This window comes from Molossus molossus, unplaced genomic scaffold (genome assembly GCF_014108415.1).
Source record: "Molossus molossus isolate mMolMol1 unplaced genomic scaffold, mMolMol1.p scaffold_m16_p_12, whole genome shotgun sequence".
Classification (NCBI taxonomy): Eukaryota; Metazoa; Chordata; class Mammalia; order Chiroptera; family Molossidae; genus Molossus; species Molossus molossus.
Window position 1 is genome coordinate 23154494 of NW_023425347.1, and position 23013 is coordinate 23177506.

General features: G+C 39.8%; 1 protein-coding gene across 1 annotated transcript in view; it reads right to left on the bottom strand.

The window, feature by feature from the left end:
* KDM1B (lysine demethylase 1B) overlaps positions 1 to 23013 on the bottom strand; it is a 49115-nt gene that overhangs the window by 12649 nt on the left and 13453 nt on the right. Inside the window, exons 8-17 of the mRNA XM_036256114.1 lie at positions 16549 to 16587; positions 12951 to 13155; positions 11145 to 11329; positions 8817 to 8993; positions 8333 to 8407; positions 5763 to 5900; positions 4660 to 4831; positions 1643 to 1770; positions 1051 to 1182; positions 733 to 807 (exon numbers count right to left, since the gene is read on the bottom strand). Coding sequence (XP_036112007.1) covers positions 733 to 807; positions 1051 to 1182; positions 1643 to 1770; positions 4660 to 4831; positions 5763 to 5900; positions 8333 to 8407; positions 8817 to 8993; positions 11145 to 11329; positions 12951 to 13155; positions 16549 to 16587 — 1326 coding nt within the window. The remainder of the gene's footprint in view (positions 1 to 732; positions 808 to 1050; positions 1183 to 1642; positions 1771 to 4659; positions 4832 to 5762; positions 5901 to 8332; positions 8408 to 8816; positions 8994 to 11144; positions 11330 to 12950; positions 13156 to 16548; positions 16588 to 23013) is intronic.

The window sequence follows — 23013 nt, forward strand, 5'->3', positions numbered from 1 at the left end:
AATACTTTTAGATAACTGAAAAGTATAAAACGTAGCTAGCCTAAGAATTAGTGATGATTCATCAACTACACTTTTTAGTAATAATTTTAGACATAACTAAATTTAAATAAATGTATGGGGTTTATTAGTACCCCCCACACCCCAAGTAAGCACCTTTTTCTTCAACACAGAAATCCCAGTGTGATTTCACATATTACATTACACACAGCACCTTTCACTGTCCACCTACTACTAAACTGGCTACAAAAATTCAAATAAAATCAAAGTACTTACACAAGTTTCAAAATGAAAACACAGAGCTTACTTAATTTTGGAAAATGGTTTCATGGTAAAATGAAGAACACAACAATAACAAAAAACCCTATAAATCTGGAAAACACTGAATTAAAGTAAAATAGGTTTTTTCAATAAAGCCTTTGATATGCTCCTATTTAACCCTAAAACTAGACTGTAGTATTAATTTCTTGTTCAATTCTCAGGACTAATGTACCACAGAACCCACTACTGTACCATAGAAACAGTACTGAGAATTCCATCTGCCATGAATCTATATAGTGTTCAGTTAGTTAAATCGGATTTGCACATCCACCACACAATTAAATGAACATATATAACTCTTCAGAAATTAAACGAGGCTCTAGGCAGATTGCCAAAAGCTAACTCCTTGTTGGAAAAGACTCTTTTCCCTTGTTTCCAGGACCCTGAAATACCTAGAGAAATTCCAGCACTGACCTTTTGGGCTGTATACCCTGTCCCATCTGTTGTGGTAACTTGTACTTCATCTCCAGAATAATCAACACTCTGTACCTGCTCAAGAAAAACAATTATAAAAATCATGATGGAACCATATGACCCAGGACCCTTTCCAGTTCTCGTAGTATGCGAGTTTACATCTCCATGATGATGCTAGGACCGTTATTATAAAAATATTTAGAGGCACTGGTTGAAGGTCACAGCAAGTACCTGTCTCTTGTGAAATTCACATGCCCCAAATGTCACATCCCCTACAAACAAGGTCAAACCAGAACCTCCCACCACTAGCATACTCACTGGAGAGTTGAGCTGAATATCTAGTCCTTCGGCCAGTTTTTCAATGATGACGGAGTAGCCGGGAGTGAGAAGCGTGTGGTCACCAGCAAATTGGGCAAAGAATTCGTTGTGGTCCCAGGAGCGAGCAGACACCTGGGAAACAACGGGAGAGGTTGGGAACAGAAACGGTCTCCTACCTCTTCTTGAGGCTGCACCTAAGGGACAAGAAAGGACCCCAACGTGGGAAAAGCCACCTGAGGCAGGAAGGCAGGGCTGCGGTGAATAGGACAAAACATGATGGAAGGAGGGGACACACAGACCAACCCAGGTGGATTCCGCTGCTGGGGAAGGATGTTGCTCAACAACGCAAAGGGAAGCTTACTTTAGAACAACAGGTAGATATGATTTGGGTGTGGGTACCACGCCTTAATAAAAGCAAAAGGTGTGTTACATATCAACAACCCCAGAAAAGAAGAATTCTATGCGTTAAAATGCATTTGACCCTGGCCAGTTTTTCTCAGTGGTTAGAGCGTCAGCCTGCAGACCAATGAGTCCTAGGTTCAATTCCAGTCAAGGGCATGGTTCACGGACTGATGGAGGTTCACAATCACACCTGATGGAGGTTGCTGCCGCAGGCGTATTCCAGGTTGCTGAGGTGGAACTGGAGCACCTGCTCTTCCAGCTCACTGAATTGGATGCCCGATTCCTTAATGAAGGCTCTGTAGATCTCTTCTATCTTTTCTGAAATGGAAGTGGACCAAAGCAGACGAAACAGCTTTAGCAGTATTCTCTAATTACTTATCTTTTGCTTTCAACCTCCTTCAACCCACAAAAACCCAAACTTCTGAAGCCCTTTCTCAAGCCAGTCGGGGGAAAGGGTATCTTGATGAGGATGGTTTCTCTCAGGAAGTACAAGCTTATTTTATCTGGAAACAAAGCTACGTACTGTATGTCCTGTATCTTCAACCACGTTTCATTTCCCCTCAGTCAGAAGCTGCTGCTTCTTGTGCTTGAGAAAGCATCCCCTGCACAGGCCAAGACGGACACGCAGACAGTATTCCCACTCCTCCTAGTCGCTCTGCTGTCACCTTCGAGTCAAGTCTTTATAACATCTCACCTCAACTGGAGGATCTGCGATACACCGACTACTGGCCGTACTCTCTCACCAACAAGAACACTCCATTTTGGACAGCCAGCACGTCAGCCCTGTGCCTCAGTACCTTCATTACAGTTCTCTGGTGCCTGTGTGGTACATCCCAAACCCGCAGCCGGACCGTGCCAGCACGATTCTAGCCTTTCCAAACATGGCGACACCGCCTGCCCACTCACAGGCTCAGTTGTGGGATCTCTTCCTGGTAAAGGCCAGCCCTGTAGGGCCTGCAACTGCGCCTCCCCGAAGGCCAACCCGACCATTCCCAGGCCAGCAGCACCAGACTCTACACGCTTCAGAAATCTCACCTTGTTATCAACCCCAGAAATGACCTATCCCACTCAACCAGAACCTTCAACTACACACACACAGCGCTGGGACACCATTCCAATGACCGTCTTATAGACTCCTTTTCAGGGGTGTCATAAGGATTTTAGTTCAGGTCACCTCTTTATAACCTTCCCAGGGAAGACAACCGTCCAATGCACACACTGCAGACGCAAAGCTTCTATACAGTACTGTGAACCTGACTGACTAGCAACAGAACTGAGTATCAGCTCACTCTTCCGTCTTTTAGACAATTCGAGATTCACACACAAATGTCCACTCTCCCACTGCACTGTCATATAGGGACGACACAGCACCTCTGGATCTGCGCCAGGCTGCTGGCCCCAGACCACTGGGCTTTCACCCCTTTCAGAACCTTCTTGTAGCAATCCCATTCCTGCCTCCTGTCATTTCCATTTTCCTTCCGGTTTTGTAGAGGTTCGTCAAGAACAAAGATTTCTGCAACAGTATATAAAATTAAGTATAAACAGACTGAGGAAGGTCTAAATGTGATTGTTATGTAAATACTATTTAAAAGCTTTAGTATATATACTTTGTGAAATTAATTCTAGCTTCTTAGTATTTATACACACACACACACATATATATACATATAATTTTTTTTTCAGCTAAGTGCTAATAAAGTGAGATCTCAGACAGCTGAGATACCGCGAGGCAGGATATAACTAACCTTATATAGAGATGTGTGCATTATTATTAAAGCTTTTCCAAAAATATTAGTAAGATGAAACACCTACTTACACAGTAAGTACTGCCGATCCTCCCTTATTTTAAGTAAGGCCAAGACAAAGCAAACTTATTATAATTTTACTTGGTGACACTGAAAGAAGTATAAAGAAAATGCCATCCAGCAACTACCACACATGTGAAAAACAGGAACCAAATACTGAGAACACCCTGAAAGTCAGCCTGATAACCATCCTCAATTCCAAAAAATTCAACAACTCCCCACTTGGTCTGGACACTACGGCATATAATGAAATGATCCCTGTTAACCCCAGTACATTTCTGAAAATGTTCTGTTGCAGCTGTCTGTCAACACTCACTAAGGGCTGATGACAGTGTAGGTCAGGCTCAGATGGGAGGGAGCAGGGAGGTCGGATAAAAAACCAGAGACAGTCCCTGCTACTGAGAAGTTCACCCCAAACAGAGACAGAGCCGATAGCAGGAAGAGGAACTAGGAACCCTGACAAAGAAACATACAGTTGAAGCAAATTAATATCTTGAAAACTGAGTTAAAATGTTTGTACTTTAAGAAACTCTGACACGCTTCCAAGAGCGACAAGTGAATACATTCAGGTCATACAATTTAAGACGCAATACAGGCCCTGGCTGGTGTTGCTCTGTGGTTAGAGCGTCAGCTCATGCACCAGAGTTTCAAGTTCAATTCCCAGTCAAGGGCACGTACCTGGGTTGCAGAATCCTTCGGGCCAGGTCAGGGCACATGCAGGAGGCAACCAATCAATGTGATGCATTGATGTTTCTCTCTCTTCCCTTCCCTCCCTTCCATCACCCTCTTGAAAAAGCAATGGAAAAAATACCCTCGGGCAATGCAGCAAAATCTCAGGTGGCATCTTCATGGAAATGAGTAATGATATACAGTCAAGTTTTCTAAAGGGTTGGGGTTCATGTTGTCCATTTAGGACCCAAGCTTAAAGAATTCTAAGTAAAATTATTGAATGATAATATATATTCTTGGATTCTTAAACAAAATATACTGAAAAAAATCTCAACCTACTGCCCCAAAAAAGGAAAGGAAAAGAAACCCTGGCATACAGAAATGCTTATCTAGAAAAAACATTATGTGGCGACTCTATTCACACAGGGCTTACCATGCTTGACTTGAAAGGAAGCTCTTCTGGAAAATTGAAAATTAAATCTCCACATAAGTTTGTGAACACCAACTAGTGTGTAAAGTAAGATTTGTGAGTGTGCACATAGGTACCTGAAGGTCCCTGAGGAAGTCCTGCTCCCTCTGTGGACCAGTCTGGAGAACTCATCAGTCCAAAAGGAACGCTGTGAGGACTATTCTCATTGCACACCAACCTCACGGATGAATGATACTACTGCTGACCACGCTTAGGTTAGAATGAGACTCAGATGGAACATTCAGAACACCATTCTCCCCATACCTCCTAAAGGGACATCTTGGAGCTGAGTCTTATCCTTCCTCCACTCAGAGACAACATCCAAGAGAGCATTAAAATGAAAATCCATGCGCTTGTCAATAGTGGGGTCAGTAATTCTTCCACCTTCCTGAATTAAGTCACATCTTTCTCCAAATTTATGCATGCTGATGCCAAGCTTCAAAATAATAAGAATAAGAAGGTGAAAATTTTTCCCTGGAAAAAATATGTACAGGTTCTAAGCTGAAATTAGACAGAGCTCTCATGGAGAAAAGGGTCTAATACCTCTCAAAAACCAAGGTAAATATGCTTAACAGAAACTAGCGGCAAAGGCAGTGAAAAAATAGCATGAATTCTGTGAGACCTGATGTTATGAGAATGCGAGGGTGACAGCAACAGCGTCCATGCCATGCACTCTCCAGATTTCCAGCCGATATTTATTAATGCTGCAGGTGCTCGGGCTGCGCACTGCCTCTCCTTGCTCTGCCGTCCTACCTCCTCTGTGGACTCTCATGTACATGAGCACACAAACACACAAACACTCAAAGAGGCTGAAATTGAATTTACTGTCAATAAACATTTTAGGAGGAACCTTGGGCCTACCAGGTCTTCAAAGAAACTGCAGGGTTGCCCAATAAAACATAGGGTGTCCAGTTGAATCTCTCAGATGAACAACAAATACTTTTTTTTTAAGTGTAAGCGTGTCCCATATATTACATGCAAAATATCCTGTGCAAAACCTATAGTTGGGACATACTTATACTAAATAATTACTTATTACTTATCTGAATTTAACTGAGTATTTTATATTATTTGCTTAATCTGGCAACCCTAAAACTATGAGTTAATCCAGTGGCCTGCAAATAACACACAAATAAAATGAAAGATCTTAGGGAAAGAAAAAAAACATTTTAAGTCCTCCAGTACCACCTTCTCAGAGAGGAAGAACTGTAATTGTCTTTATCTACTGTTTGAAGAAGATGAGGGGGTAAGAAATCATTCTAGTGTTGCTACCTATTATTTATGAGCATATTAATACTACACAGAAGCAAATTGAGAATCTTTTCTTTTCTTTATCTAAAATACAAATCTTAAAGAAAGAAACCCACTTGTTCACACATGAGTGCTACTGGGTTGTTAATACAGCCATTGACGATTTGGGCTCCTCTTCCCACTGTGACCCCTTTAAAAGATTTATCATCCCACACTCGGCCTCCAATTCTGTCTTTGGCTTCCAGGACAGTCACCTAAAAAGAGAGACAATTGGGGAAGCTAAACAAGACAGAACAGTCATATCCAATGCACTAGTATAAATATAGAATATAAGTTAATTAAGTTCGATGTTTGGTTAATGTTTTTATTATGTTACTAGAGAAAGGATTTTGAAAAGAAAGCAGTGTGAACAGAAGCCAAAGTGGCCGTTAACCCAGATTCTAACAAGGAATAAGTGAGTGGTCGGTCTGCTGGTGAAATCCTCACACTGCTGTTTCCTCTTAAACCCCAGAATGTAAGATCTGATGAACCAGCACACGAAATGCACTTGGGAAGCTTTCGCTAAAGAGTATTCCACACATCAAAAAGCACTATTAAAAACTAGGCTAAAGAGATTTTGTCCTATGAAATACCTATTTATGTAGCAAAATTCCTTTAACATTGCAAATAGGCCCTAACTTGCCTAAGATATGATTATCACTTAAAAAAGAAAAATCATGTCACCTCGAGGCTTGACCTAAGCAGGCTGGTCCCACACCAGGCTATTTTAACTCCTTCAAATTTCTCATTCTGATGGCACGAGGAGCTGCTCTCTAGTGGACAGCCCTGTGCCTCAAAGTGCTGCAGTCCACGCCACTCCCCAGGGTGCAGTCCTATTCAGGGCAAGGGCAGCCATTTCGTCCCTGGGTCTCTAGTAGCTCTCCTTCAAGCTGCTCAAGGTTCCCTGAGTTACCCATCTCTCAGGTGATCAGAGGAATCTATTTCCCAACCATGAAAATGAGGGATGGGTGGTCCTGGGGTCGCCCTCACCACCTGGTGAGCAAAAGGGGAGAGAAGTAGGGATCCTCTGAATATTCTCCTTCCTCAGAGCTATAATCCTCATTTTCTCCAACCAGAAAGGCTACAACTGGTGCTTCTGGCCCCACACCCTCCTTCTCTGACTTCAGATTAACAGAGAACCATCCGTTTCTAGTTTCCTTTCAGTGTGAGAGGAAGGCTGACATTAAAGACTCTGGACAGTAACAACCTCCCCTGTAACATGATCTGTGGGTTTCCCAAGTAAAAACAAACAAGAAACCTTGGCCCTAATATCTAACACTGAAATAAATAATCAATTAAAACACCTCATAGGTTAATACCACGAAGAAAACATTTGCAAATGCAAACACACTTCCTATATATCCAACTGAGATTCTGCTTTGTCAGCAACATAATGTAACTCAATCCTTAGGTCCTCCATTCAGTCAAGATGGAAAACCTCTCTGAGACACAGCCATGGAAACTTTTCTTGTCCCTGAAACTCCTCCGGCAGAGAAGATAGTGTGAAAAAAGAACGTCATTTCTTTCAGCCAGATAGAGAAGAGCAGAGGCTAATTCAATGTTACCAAATTAATTTTCACATTTGTTTTAAGTGAAAACCAACGTCCTTGCAAAATAAGTTTTTAAAAAGGAGAAATGTGTCAGATTTAGGAAGTCACAGAAATCTAGGGGATGGTTAATCTGAATGAATGTAACACAAATTAGATAATGAACTGCACAAATGGTTTTTTGTAATAGTTTCTATTTAGGCTAATTTTGAAGAACTGGAATAAAGCAATATACCAGATAAAAATAAAAAATACCCTACCTTGGAGAAGCAGGCAACCGCAAAAATGTCCAGTACTTTAAAAGTCAAGTAATTCTGTCTCAATCATGGATAAACTAACTCAATCTTGCTTCCAAAACCAAAGATTTTTGTTTCTCAAACTAAGATTCAAAGGGCTCTTTTAATTTGCATAAGAAAATGTAACTGGGTATTTCAGAAACTTATGAAAGAAACAGTAAATTTCCAAGCTGCTATCTGCTGTTTCAAACTATTGCAGAAATAAAGGATGTTTGCCATTGACCCCTCTATTATGTCAGGAACAACCTGTCAGGAATTTCTGCTTTGATACCAACTTAAAATCTCTTCTGAGTTGTTCATTAGAGTCTAAAACTCTCCTCAAAATGGGGGCAATTTCTACCTTCCTCTACCTTTCTTTTTTCTTTTCTTTTTTTTTAAGTCCTCACCTGAGGATATTTTTCTATTTATCTTTAGATAGGGTGGGAAGGGGAGAAAGGAAGAGAAAGAGAAACATCAACATGAGAGGGACACACTGACTGGTTGCCTCCTGCACGACCCGGACAAGGGCCGGGGACAAACAGCAACTGAGGTACTTGCCCTTGACTGGAATCGAACCTGCGGTTCATTGGTCCGAGGGTCGATGTGCTACCGCTAAGCCAAACCGGCCAGGGCCCTCTACCTTTCGTTTACTGAACCAGTTTTGAAATTTGTATCTTTTCCAGGATCAATTGGAAAGATATATAAAGATATCATGTAATCAGCAATTTTGCTAAAATCAGGAACTGGTTTTTAAGTCTTAGAAAATTTGGACCAGAGGAGCAGTTAACCATCTGTTTCCCCCTCCATGAGCCAAAAAAATCTTACCTTAATTCCAAAGTTATGCAGTTGCCTAGCAGCTGCTAATCCTGCTGGACCAGCCCCAATGATGATGACTGATTTCTTTTTAAAAAAAAGGGAAGAAAAATCTAATTAGAGCAATGAAAACAGTGTGCTGTTTTAATTGTTCTGGAAGGTACTAACTACCAAGCAATGTTGGTTCATCTACATTTTTTTGATGCCCCTAACAGAAAGTTATTTTCCTAAAAAATACTACAGAAAAATATTACTTAATATTTTAATATTAATATTAAATATAATAAATTTAATCTTAATATTACTTAAGAAAAGTACTTTTTCTTACAGTCCAGGGAAAAAGTACTTGATAGCATCTCGTCCAGAGAAACACTTGCTCTAACCAGTCCTGCTTTATAACTTTTATGGTGATAATGTGGCTTTGCTAGTATTATTAACAACAATGCACTAGCTTTTATCATGACCAATGGTGGTGTTATTACTAGAAGTTACCTACACTGTGGTAATCTTTAGGAAGAAGATGCTGGTCGGTGCCCACGCTGAGAACACCTGTGTTGATGAGACCTTTTCTCGTCATAAAATAAAGTATCCTTTCCACTTCCTGAACACATCGAATGCGTACGAGACCCCGGACAATGATGTGAGGAATACATTTATGAGGAGTAAGAGCTTCCTGTGTTTGGAAATAAAATCAAACTGTCAAGGCAAACAAACAAAAGCAACTTTTGGTTCCTCAAAAAGTTAAACATCGCCATGTGACCCAGCTACATACCCGCAGGAATTGGAAACATGTTCAAACAAAATGTTCAAAGTAGCACTATTCTAACAGCCAAAACAATATTCATCAACAGCTAAACAGATAAACAAAGGTGGTCTGTCCACATGTGGAATATTATTTAGCCATTAAAAAAGCAATGAAGTCCTGATCCATGCTATAACATGCATGAACCCTGAAAACATTATGCTAAGTGAAGAAACTTGTTACAGGCCACATATAGGCAAACCTAGAGACAAAAAGCAGGTGAGTGTCTGCCAGGGGACAGGGAGGACTGGAAGTCACTGCTTATGAACTGTGGAGCTTCCTCTTGGGGTCATAAAAAAATTTCCGGAACTAGACAGTGGTGATGGCTAAACAGCACTGTATATGTTCTTAATGCCACTGAATTATACATTTTGGGAATAGTATACAGTTTGAGAATAGTTTAAATGGCAAATTTTATGTTGTGTGTATTTTATCACAATAAAAAGAACTTCTCAGGGTTATTCAAATCCATCCTTTATCAATAAGATACAGTAAGATCAAAGGGAGACTTGTCTTGGTAAAGGGACACAAGGCAATTAGAACAATGTGTATCTTATCACATAAGTTTCCGCTCACTGAGAATGACTGCTACAGGGAGTACGCACTCAAGTTGTCAAAAAATAACACACACAACACTGACCTTCATCATTTCAGAAGATAAAATGTGTTTGTATTTATGAAATTAAAGAAAATAACTTCAAAGTCTTTGACTCTTTTGTGTTTTACTGCTGGAGTATTAAATATATACAATGCATACTCTCTTCTTATTAAATATTAGACTGGATCCAGACTGACAAGTTTGGGAATTTTTCTGTAAGATTCTTCCCCTGTTCAGAGTCAAATTTTTTTAAAATGTGAAGAAAAATGAATCCAAGACTGTTTCTGAAAAGTGTATCTTTATAATTATTCACAGGAAATTCTGACCACAATTTTGTTCAGTTCAGCAAATATTTATTGAGCACCACCTCAAGCCTGTTGGGGAGGAAATGAATAATGAATTGTACCTCGCCCAGCCTACTCATCTGGGTGTAATTCATGTAAACAGCACTGACAGCCATCACTTAATCAGATCACCTCATACTGGAGTCTAATCCAGTGAAATTCCAGGATGGAACTGGAACATCTTTCTTGGTAGCCTTGAAAAATGTTCTGCATTAAGCAGTCACTTGATAATTGCAGAAGAAATAAATAAAAGAATACTACGGTCATAAAAGGTTTTTGTGTATGTGTGTGTTTTTAAAAAAGCTTGTATTCTGCCTGGCCGGTATGGCTCAGTGGTTGAGTGTTGACCCATGCACCACAGTCACTGGTTCAATTCCCAGTCACAGCACATGCCCAGGTAGTGAGCCCAATCCCCAGTTTGGGGCATGCAGGAGGCGGCCAATCAATGTTGTCTCTCATTGATGTTTCTATCTCTCTCTCCATCTCCCTTCCTCTCTCTCTCTAAAAATCAATAAAAAAAAAAAGCTTGTTTTCCTACCCCCCACGCCCACATTCACCCCTTTCAAGGCTGGTACTATATGTATAAGGCCCCTAACATTTATTCAGTCCCAACAGAGAGCAAAAGTTGTTTAAGGATAGCAAGGTGAATATGAATCCTGCCCTCAATGGGTTTAATCCAGTCTTTAGTATTTCACCCTTTCTCCTGGCATAGCCTTTGGAACTGTTTGAACCAGACTCTGCACCTTACACTCACTAGAGTCTAGAACTGTGATGACACATGTTCTCAAGTGGTGGTTCTCAGGAAGGAGAGACTTTGCCCCCATTGGGCAATGGCTGGAGACATTTTTGGTTGTCACCCTGGGGCGTGCTCTGGTATCTAAGGGGTATAGGCCAAGAATGCAACTAAACATACAATAATGCACAGGGAAGCCCCTCACACAAAGACTACCCCCCCAAAATCTCAACGCTGCTGACGTGGAGAAACCCTGGTCGAAAGGTCCCATCCACAGGTAAAGCGAGTTCTCTCTTCCAAGGGAAGTCTCTGTCTGTGTGCTGATAGCTAACGTGCCCTCCACTTACTTTGCAGTTGGTGTACCACAAGGCCAGGATGAGGTTCCTCAATGCCAGGTACATGGTGGGGTCTCGAGAATACTCTGGGAACTCGTAGAGCTCGTCCAGCTCCATCACGTCCGGTCTCACGCACAGGGCTTTGCCACACTCGTTGGGCTGGTAGAAAGGCTGGAAGTACCGGTTCATGCCTGGAACTGACAGAAGCACAAACAGGCAAATCCTCCAAGCTGTCACCTTCAGATGTGGGTGAATTACAGAGCAAAAGCAAACCAACAATGACAGCCAAGACAAGCTCCAGTCGGTCCTACTGTATTTCTGCTTCCTCCCTCCAGTTAGACAATGTCTGTACAAATTAAATGTTTCCCATTCTTCACAAATTTCATTTCCATGGTATGGATGGTTTTTTAAAGTTGTCAGTGTGGTACTAAAACAACACATACCATAAAATTTACCACTTAACCATGTGTAAGTATACAGTTCAGCAGTGTTAAGTATATTCATACTGTTGTGCAACAGATCCCCAGAACCATAAAACTTGCAAGACTCAAACTGTGCCTACTGAACACCCAGTCCCCATGGAAATATATTGTAAAAGTAACTTTTATTGGAATGTTTCTAGTCATAAAATGAACAGGTTCCTAGAAGTAAATGGCAATCACTAACTCCTGATAATCCTTGAGTAGGGGTTTACAGACTACCAGTGCTATTTCTATAAATAGGGAATTTTAATATTATAGAAATTTGGTTTTACAAAGCCAGAAAAAAATGCTACTTTCTAATATTTTCTAACCTGTTTTATTGTTCATTTGACATCAAGAACATTTTCCCATGTCATCAAATAGAACTTCAATGGGCATATTTTTCTTATCATTTCATCATTCCACTAATGCTAGGCATTTAAACTTCATCCAAGTATTCATTTTTATAAGCAATGCCACACAAATTTCTTTGCACATAAATCTTTGGACTTACTTTATAATTTACTTTGATAATTTAGTTCGGATAAATTCATAGGGTCAAAGATATCGACTTTAAGGTTTTCAATTCATACTCCCAAATTGTCCTTCATAAACGTATAAACGCACTGATTTGAGTGCCGTCTTCATTCCACTTAAACTAACACTAGGACTTTTCACTTCTGCTCTAATTCTGACCACAGCTGTATTTTCAGAGGGCCCAGTGTTATGACAGGTGATTGAGTTAAAAACCTGAAAATAGGGCCACGATGTCAAAATCTGTTTGTATCATCAAAAATGAAGTTTCTAAGTAAAAAATAAAATTTCAAAAGGAAAAAAATGAAGTTTGTTAGTGTTCAGGCAGATCTGGAATTATTGCTTATACATACATAATTCTGACGTGGAATTTTAAAGACATGATAAACAGCATGCCTGCCCTGACCTGAAGGTTTGAATTTTTTCAAGAGTGAATCATTTTGCTGAGATTGTCAACAGCACAATTAGAAATAGAAAGACTCGGAGTAAAAAAGAAACGCTGCTCATACAGTGAAATGTTTCTCCAGTATGTTTGAGTTTGCATTACCATCAACTTATCCAACTTTCAAACAAATACTCATTAAATTCTGTAGACACGGTTCCTGGACAAGTGTTACAGGCTTTCCAATTACTGAGGGGAAAAGTAACTGCACAATATACGTAAATGATACGACAACCACAGCATCACCAAATCCATGGTATAATGAGGTGCTTTACACCACACGATGCACACATTAAAAAAGCCTTTTCCATTCTGCTCACCCACACATTTCCAGGGACTGAGGGGAATGGGGAAGCAGGGAGTGCCAGGACCAGCTCTCACCCAGCACAGAGGGGACCGCCTTGGGGTGCTCCAGCTTCCCGGGGCTGGCGTCGCTGGCTGCGCGGTTTGTGCTGGTGCAGGAGGGGCTCATGCCAACGCAGTCGGGGTAGTAGGCAGAGAGCAGGGGTGCTGCCACGCTGTCTTTCAGCAAAGGAGGTAGAATGAGCATGGAGTACCACCAATGGTTGGAAACTTCCGACACTCTCTGAAATGGGCAGAGCAAGACGAAGAGGGACAATGGCAGACAGGAAATGTACATGCAGATTCAGCCAAGGACAGATGATTGTCTTCACAGTATTCATCCTCACTCTTCTATTCTGCCTTCTCCCACTCAACAATCCTACACCAGAGTTCAGCACACCCAGATTTAGAAACAGAAGCGGCTGGTGATACCTGGAGAGCATGTTTCCAAGGCAGAGTTGTTTCAGATACATAACAGCCTCCTCCCTTCTCCCTCCCGCTCATCTGCAAACCCACCAACTCCAGGTCAGTCTTGTTGGCTACATTGCAAACCTAGGTTTAAGTGTGACATGACAACTTTCTTTCTATTCAGTAATCATTTATGATCCCTTTTTACTTAGGATCTAAAGATAATTGAAATTGAAAAACTGGGCAAAAAAAAAAAATAGTTCTCCTAAGTAGTAGGCAAGTATTACTGCTTTTTGCCAGAGGCTACTAAAATATTTTCCGAAAGAAAAGTATACTACAACCTGATGCTAAATGTAGAACTGAACAAGAAAAGGCTATTTTCAGTCTTTAAATAGGTGATCACATTCCAGAGTTGATGTAACATGTGGAATCATTGGACCACAGCATCCCCATGATGACTAACTCTTGCAATCAAAAGAAAATTTGGTTGGCTTCTAAAGCAACACTCCACAAATTCTATGTTGAAAGTGAGCTTGAATGCATGCTCCAGGAATTCTAAAAATCTGATGCAGGAGAACCTTGGGCTCAGGGCCCCTCTGATGTTAGGTCTCTGGGCTCCCAGGAAAATGCCACTTGCCATCAAGCAGGAGTTTGTGAACTCAGTGTCCACAGGGTTCATCCAGTTTGGATGCATTTTGTTAACCCTTCAAATTTCACAGAGTCCAAATGGGACAAGCAATTTCAGTTTCCTATAAGCCCCAACACTCCCTATAAATCACTCCCGTCTGCTTTACACGTTCATTGCATGTGCCTTGCCCCAGAGGCATTTCAGTGTGCAATCTTTGTTTCAAGGTTCATTTTAGGTTTGGCTACCCCTGACCAGCTGTGCTGTACCAAAAACAAGGAAAGCTTCAGTCCCTACCTGAACACCCCAGGGCTGCCTCTATGGACTCCCTTCTGGGCAGAGCCCCAAGGAGAGAGTAAACTGAGGGTTCAGATCCTGACACTCCAAATAGACCACAGAAAGGGCAGAATGTAAGTGCCTTAAAAAACATACACTCAAGCTCTTCCATACTCTTCTACTTCCTGAGTCTTGCAGCTATGTCGGTAAATTGAGTCAGGACCCAAGAGAGGATCCCTGCCATTCCATCCCCCCCCCCCCAGTCAAGATGCTCCAACCACCCTCTGCACTGGGACATGAGAAACTCAAACAGTGACTAATAAACTAGCATATGATCTTGCTAGTCCAAGTGTGTTCTCTCAACACATTCACCATTCCTGGACACCTGGCAATAATTCTGTCCATATGCCATCAAAAATTCCAGTGTCGCCCTGGCCAGTTTGGCTCAGCGGTTAGAGCGTCGGCCTGCGGTCCGGAGAGACCCGGGTTCGGTTCCCGCTAAGGGCACGTACTTCGGTTGCAGTTTGTCCCCGGCCCTGGTTGGTCGTGCGGGTGGCAGCCACTCGATGTGTCCCTTCACGTCGATGTTTCTCTCTCTCTCCCTTCCTCTCTCTCCCTCCCACTCTATCTGTACAAAAAATGGAAAAATATCCTCAGGTGAGGATAAAAAATAAAATAAAATAAAAAAATTCCACTGTCACCTTGAATACACATACCAATGAAGAAATTGTACTTGATATGGTCAGTCTATTAATTTAATAAAATACCCACTATACTAGGTTAAATAGTATCGCCCCAGAACCTCAGAATGTGACCTTTTTCAGAAGCAAGGCCTTGCAGACCTTGTCATACTGGAGTAGAGTGAGGCCTAAATTCACTATGACTATGACTATGATCCTTATAAGAAGAGAAGAGACAGAGACAGGGGAGACACACAGGAAGAGGGTCATGTGATGACAGAGGCAGAGATTGGAGTGATGCATCTATAAGCCAAGAAATGCCAAGGATTGCTGGCAACACCAGAAGCTGGAAGAAGCAGTAAGGATCCTCCCCTAGAGCCTTCAGGGGGAACACAGCCTGCAAGCACCTTGATTTCGGACAGACAGCCTCTGGAGTTATGAGACAATAAACTTCTGCTGCTTTGAACCACCCAGTTTATGGTAATGTGTTACAGCAGCCCTATGAAACTAATATAGGCACTCAGATTTTAGAAATTGCTTAAAAAGTGACCCTAGAATCCATAGAAACAGAAAAGGGGTAGGTAGGTGATCTGGCTAGAAGCCTGCTCCTGACCCTTCCTTAATGAAACACAAAAATAAATAACTGGCAGATGGACATCCAGGGACTCTTCTAAAATTTTATAAGTTCATATATCCCAAGAATATGGCCTCTGTCCTAAAGCTCAAATTCTTCTGCATGCAAAATCATCTAATGTTAGGGGACAGATTCATAAGGTACTGTAACTGTATTTATTTTTTTCCTTTCTTTCTAATTTCATCCTGTCTACCTGAATCCAGATATTATTTGGGCCACTAGTTTCCCATGGAAATGTTTTAGGATACAACTAAGCATTAAAAATGTGTGTATGTACGTGTCTCACACACCCTTTTATATACTAGAGTAATTTTAAAATAGATTTTCTAGATGTCAATTCTCCCTTTGCCTAAAAATCAACCACAGTCCCTGAGTTTCACAAATCTAGGAAAACTGCAATTTAACAATCCTGAATTACTGAAATGCACAAAAACGCAGAATTTTAGAAACTCAAAGTTTTAAAAAGCCATTTTCTGAGACAGCCCTCGATCTGATTATATGGCCCATGGACTTTGCCAGCTCCAGTAGCCAAGCTTCATGAGACAAACGAAACGTGCGAGGCTTCGCCAACTGGAGACGCTGCTTCCCCTTCCGTGGTGGTGACAGGACAAAGCAGTTACATCAAGGTCAGAATACACAGGAACACTCTCACAGCTGAATCTGGGCCAAGGCCATCAAACTTTGGGCCTCTTGTTCTTTTCTTGGAAGGATTCAAGCGGAGATAAGGTGATAAGGTCACCCATGAAAAACAAGTATAATAAGCCTGATCCTTAGTAAAGCAAGGTAGCAGTTTCTTCCTTTTTATTTCCTTTTAATGTAAAGCAATATAACTTTATTTTAAGGTGGGGATGATCACCCATAATACCATTATTGCTAGCATTTTCACCATATCATTAAAAGGCTTTGATCAGTAACCAAAAAGAGAAACTCACAAAACTGTTACTGTCATTTACGTATAGTACTTATCATCGAAGGTGTAATGAACTCCAATCTAGAACATGCAGAAATACTCACTAGATCCTCTGGGAGGGAACAATGATCTGGGGACTCCGGCTGCAAAGGAAAACCAAGTGTTAATTAGCTTTACTTATAAAATACAGTCTTTAGTATCAATTTCCTTCAAGAAGATACCCCTGTTCATCTATTAGACTGGCAAAGAACAAAAATGTGATAAGACACTGTATGAATGAAGTTGTGGGGAGGACAGCCACTCTCACAAGGACATCCTAGGTGGAAAACTAAAGGAATAAGGACTCTGAAGAGCACAGCAATTGGACAAAATACGAAACTTTAAAATGAACTTGGTATTATCTTGTATGACTGAAGATGTACATACTACATGCCTAGCAATTCTAACCTTTGTTATTTTTTTCTAGAAAGGCCCTCATACATGTGCACCAACAGAAGTATAAAATGCTCAAAGGAGGATTATTTGTAATAGAAAAAAGCTAAACACAACCCAGAAGCCCATCATGAGTACAATGAATAAATAAACTGTATCATAGTCAAACAATGGCCACTACAAGGCAATAAGAATGGACAAACTACAACCACACACTACAATGCAGATGTACCTTGCAAACACAACGGTGACAGAAAGCAGCCAGACCAAAAGAAAACACACTGTATGATTCCACTCGTGTGAAGTTCAAAAGCAAGCAAAACATCTGCAGTGTTCTAGGTCAGAATAGTTAAGTAGGGGAACAAGGGAGGGAGGCTGTGAGTGAAAGGGAATGGTAGGGGATTCTTAGGGACTAGTAAGTAGTCCATTTCTTTTGTTTGTTTTTGTTAATCTTCACCCAAGGATATTTTTTCCATTGATTTTGAGAGAGAGTGGAAAAGAGGGAAGGAGGAGGAGAGACAGAGAAACATTGATGAGAGAGACCTTGACTGGGATTGGTTATTTCCCACACATGCCCCAACTGGGCCCAGGATTGAACCTGCAACCCAGGTGCATGCCCTTGACCGGGAATTGAGCCCACCACCTTCGGTGCGTGGGCCGACATGCTAAACACAAAGCCACACCGGCCAGGGTAGTGGTTCCATTTTTTTATTGGAAGCTGGCTAAATGGGGACTTTCTGAAAATTCACTGAGCATTTTGATCTGTGCATTTTCTGTTTGTATATTTGAATTAAAAAGTTACCTAAATAAACTGAAGACTGGCATACATATAGCCTAGCAAATCTGGCCTGAATATACTCTAGAGAAACTCCTGCACATGTGCACTAGAAAAGGCATGCATGAATGCTCACAGGAGCACTGTGTGTAAGAGCCCAAACCCAGAAACAATGGTCATGCCCATGCACAGAAAACAGATACTTCGTGGTACATTCACACAATCCAATACTATACAGCAAGGGAAATTAACGGCTGAGAGCTCTAGGCATCAACATGGATGCATGTGAAAAATCTTCACACTGAGTGAAAAGAGCAAGCTGCAGAAGAAGGCAAACAATAGGATACAATTTATAATCAGTACAAAAATAGGCAAAACTTGACATGTTGTTTAGGGTTTTGTAAATATGTATTAACTCTGTAAAAAAGCTGAGGAATAAATACAAAATGCGAAATACTGTTTGTCCTTGCAGGGGAGGGGAAGAACAGCAATTACTGAGGGACATGCAGGGAGTGACAGAGACATTGGTAACGCTGTTTCTAAAAACTGGATGCTGGATACATGAGTGTTTGTTTCAATGTTTATTCCTTGCACACAAATTATAAATCTTCTTTTGTGTCTCAGAATTATTAAAACAATAGTGTGTTCTCTTTGACACAAAAAATTTATTCCTAGAAATTGTTTCTACAAATATACTGAGTAATGGCAAAGATATAGTTATTCATTACAGCACTGTCCCTAATGACAAATGTTTACAAGTCACCTAAATGCTCTCAATTGTGCTAAATTCATCACCAAACGTCTGTTCAAGAGATTATTGTAGAGTCTTTAAAGAGAAAGAGATCTTTAGGTCCTGAGATGGAAGCATCTACAAGATATATTAAATGACAAAAGCAAGCTCTGAAACAGTGTGTGTAGTTTGCCACCCTTCTTTTTAATGTTGTTTTTCAAATGAACCTTTCCAGACTTTGTCCTTGACAGAATACCAAGCTGAAAACCAAAGGGAACTCTGGATCAATAAACACCATTTAAATAAATATTTCAAAACTTCAGGCTCTAGGCAGTAACAGACTGGAGTAGTAGTGTCTCCAGGGAGGATCTGGCGGAGAGGAAGAAGTGTAAAACATATGATACGCTACTTAGAAGCTGGAATTTAAGAAGACCATGAAGCCTTCAACTTTAAGATGGTTGGAAGGAGAGAAAGGCAATTAAGTTTTCAAAAGCTTAAGGAATCTGACACCTCTCAGTCCTCCTAAAGAAAAAGTTCTTGATGTTAAAATACAGTCAACCATGTGATGAATCAAAATAAAGAAGTTGGGACAAAAGGAACTGTGGTTAAGAGAAATGATGGGTGGTAAATACAGAAGCAAGAGTAAGCAATGGAGGGGCTATGGCTACAGAAAATAAATGATATATTCACTCTGACAGAGCACACTACTAAACAACAGAACAACAAAACACGAACAGAACAAAAACGGAGGGAGGGAAAGGGGAGGTGGGCTCAAGTGTGACAATTTACCTTTTCCACTTTCACAGCAGGGTGTCAATTAATAGGTAAAATTGAAACATGAAAGTAAAAAATTGATTCCAACCTTGTACCATTCTCATCCCAGTTTCATAACCTTTTAGGGAGTTTTTAGAAACTACTATTTCTGGACATAAATAATTATCCTATGTTCATTTCTTATTCACTTAGGCTTCTTTTTCTGATTTGAAATGTTGCTGTACTGAACGCAGTCATTTGACATAAAACCAGCATGTATAGAACTATTTCTTAATATGAAATTATTTATCACCCAGGCCTTTTCTTCGAAATACATTAAAAAATACTCGAATAAGTCTTATTTAACGATGGGTTATTTCATGATGATGACTGCATGAATTTTTTACCATCTTTGTTTTTTCTATATTGTTTGAATTTTTCAGTAATGAACATATATCATTTGTCTACATGTAAAACCATTCTAAAGAAAACCTTAGACTTTTCAAAAACCACTTAAACTGAAAAAATTGAAAAGGATAATTATCACCCAAAGAAAAATAAACAAAAAAAGGGACTTGGATAATTGGAATAATTAGTAGAGATGAAGTCAAAGTTGTACATTCCATTGTCAGCAGGTAAAAGAGAAGAGGGATTATATATAATTCCAAATGATAAACTAAAGCTAATCAAAGCATAATACAAAATGATTTTAATATAAACTTTTTATGTAAAATCATACCTAATTATTTAGTAACATACATTAGCAAGCAAATCATCAACTGTTTAGAAACTTCGCAGAAATAGGATGAATGAAATGGCCCAAAGGCTAGTATCTATTAAAATACTCTGCTAATTTTTACTGCTCTTGACTGAACTCTCCTTTAAATATTATAATGAAATGCCACTGAGTCTACTTTTGACTTGAGAAGTAACCTGGGGCACAGGTGCTAGTTAAGTTCATTGAAGGCATGGCACTGTTTTGGCTAGTTTCCCCTTTGCCACACAAGCTAATGTTCCTTCATTACTCAAACCCAATTCCCATCACTGCACTCAGCCTGGAAAATTCCCATCAGTGCACTCAGCCTGGAAAATGAATTTCCCACAATTTCTCAGTGTCAGCCCTTCCCATTGTTTTCCATTCCTTAGAGAGGCCTCTACTCTAAAGACTGAGCTCAAGAATCAATAAAGGGCTAAAATGAAAGGTTTTAGAACAAGACTTATTAATTCCAGGACCCAGGTCCCAGGCTTAGATTTATGCTTTCCACCTTTCACTTCCAAATTACCAACATCAAAAATAAAAACAAAGATATCATCACAGAGCTCACCGACATTAAAAGGAGAATAAGGGAACAGTGCAAACAACTTTAAGTTAACAAATTTGACAATGTAGATGAAAGAAGCAAATTTCTTGGAAACAAACAAACAAAAAACCCCATACTCTAAAACTGGTAGAATAAAACCACCTAAATTGTCATGTATCTGTTAAAGAAACTGAATTTGTAATTTTAAAACTTCTCACAAAGAAAACTGTCCTGCCCTGGCCGGTTTGGCTCGGCGGTTGGAGTGTCCGCCTACGGACCAGAGAGTCCCAAGTTCAGTTCCCGCTAGGGGCACGTACCAAAAAAAAAAAGGAAACTCTCCCAAATGATTTCACTAGTGAATTATACCAAATGTTAAAAAAGAAATATCAACATTACCCGACTTCTTTAACAAAAGAGAGGATATACTTCCGAATTCATTTGACTGAACCAGCATAACTCAGAGAGCAGAACCCAAGAACATTACAAGTAAAGAAAATGACAGAGTATCCATCATGAACACAGATGTAAAAATCCTTAACAAAATATTAACAAACTGAATCCAACAATTTATTAAAAGGATGATACATTCAAAACAAATGCGATTTCCCCCACCAAGAATGCAAGGTAGTTTTAACATTCCGGAATCAGTGTAATGCACCACATTTACAGATTAAAGGAGAAAGACCACATGATCATTATTAAAGATGGAGAAAAAGTATCTGACAAAATCCAATATCCATTCATAATAAAAAGTTCTCAGCAAGCTAAGAATACAAAGGAACTTCTTCAGTCTGATAAAAGGCATTTGCGAAAAGCTGCAGCCAGCATTATACATAATGACAAAATATTGAACACATTCCTCCAATGTCAGAAACAAGGGAAGGATGTCTGCTCTCCAACTTCTATTCAACACAGTACTGGTGGTCCTGACCAATGTAATAAGGCAAGAGAAAAAAAGAGCAAAAAGACTGAGCTTTTTTAAAAAAGCAAAGCAATCTTGCCCTGGCTGGTTTGGCTCAGCAGTTAGAGCACTGGCCTGCGGTTCAGAGAGACCCAGGTTCGGTTCCCACTAAGGGCATGTACCTCAGTTGCAGTTTGTCCCCGGCCCTGATTGGGTCGTGCGGGTGGCAACCACTCAATATGTCCCTTTCACGTCGATGTTTCTCTCTCTCTCTCTCTCTCTTCCTCTCTCTCCCTCCCACTCTATCTGAACAAAAAATGTCCTCGGGTGAGGATAATAAATAAATAAATAAATAAATAAATACATAAGCAGTCTTTATTCACAATTGTTACAACTATAGAAAACCCAAAGGAATCTACAAAAAGAACTAAGAAATTTAATAAGTTTAATAATTTAACAAAGCCTCTAAATATAAAAACATATAAAAAATTATATTTCTATATCATTGCAACAAACAACTTGAAAAAAAGTTAGAAATAAATTCTACTTACAATCACAGAAAAAAATAATCTAGAAATCTATTTAACAAAAAACATCCTCACTGAAAACTCAAAAACATTGTTGGGAGAAATTAAAGACCCTGAAAAGATGGAGAGATACAGCATGCTCATGGGTCAGAACAGTTGAAAACATTTTCTATAAAGGGTCAGACAGTAAATATTTTTCAATAACGGCGGGGGTGGGGAGGGGCAGATTTGACCCATAGTTTGCTAACCCATGTATTAAAAGACAAAAATGTAGGGGTGTCAATTCTTCTTAAAATTATCTATAGATTCACTGCATTACCAAAAAATCCCAGAGGCGGTTTTGTAGATACTGACAAACTAATAATAAAATTTATATGGTAAAGGACCTAGAAGAGCCAAAATAATCTTGAAAAACAAAAACAGAGGCGACTGTACTACCTGATTTTAAGACTTATTATAAAGATACAATAATCAAACCAGCAGAGTACCAGGGTAAGAATAAACAAAAAGATCAATGGAACAGAATCCAGAAACAGACCAACATGTATGGCCATCTGATTTTTGATAACAAAGCCAAGATAATTCAGTGGGGAAAAAACAATCTTTTCAACAAATGGTACTGAACAACTAAGTATTTACTTGAAAAATAAATGAGTCGTGGTCTATACCTCACATCAAAACCAAAAATTAATACGAGCTAGATTAGAGACCTTAATGTAAAAGCTACAACTATAAAGCTCCTCAAAGAAAACATATGAAACTATCTGTGTAAATTGAGAGGTAGTCAGTGATTTCTCAGAAAAGATACAAAAAGTTCTAAACATAAAAAAATGAATAAACTAGGCTTCAAAATTAAAAACTGCTCATCAGAAGACAATAAGAAAATGAAAGGGTAAGACAAAGACTGGGAAAAATATTCAAGATCATACCTCATAACCAGATTACATAGGAATTCCTACAAGACAAACCCAATTTTTAAAAAAGACTTGAACAGATAATTTCTCCAAAGACAAAGTATGAATGTCCAATAAGCATAAGAAATGATACTCAACATCATTATTCCTCAGGGAAATAATAATTAAAACCTCAATGACATACCAGTACATGCCCACTAGAATAGCTAAAATTAAAGAAAAAAAGGAGTAACACT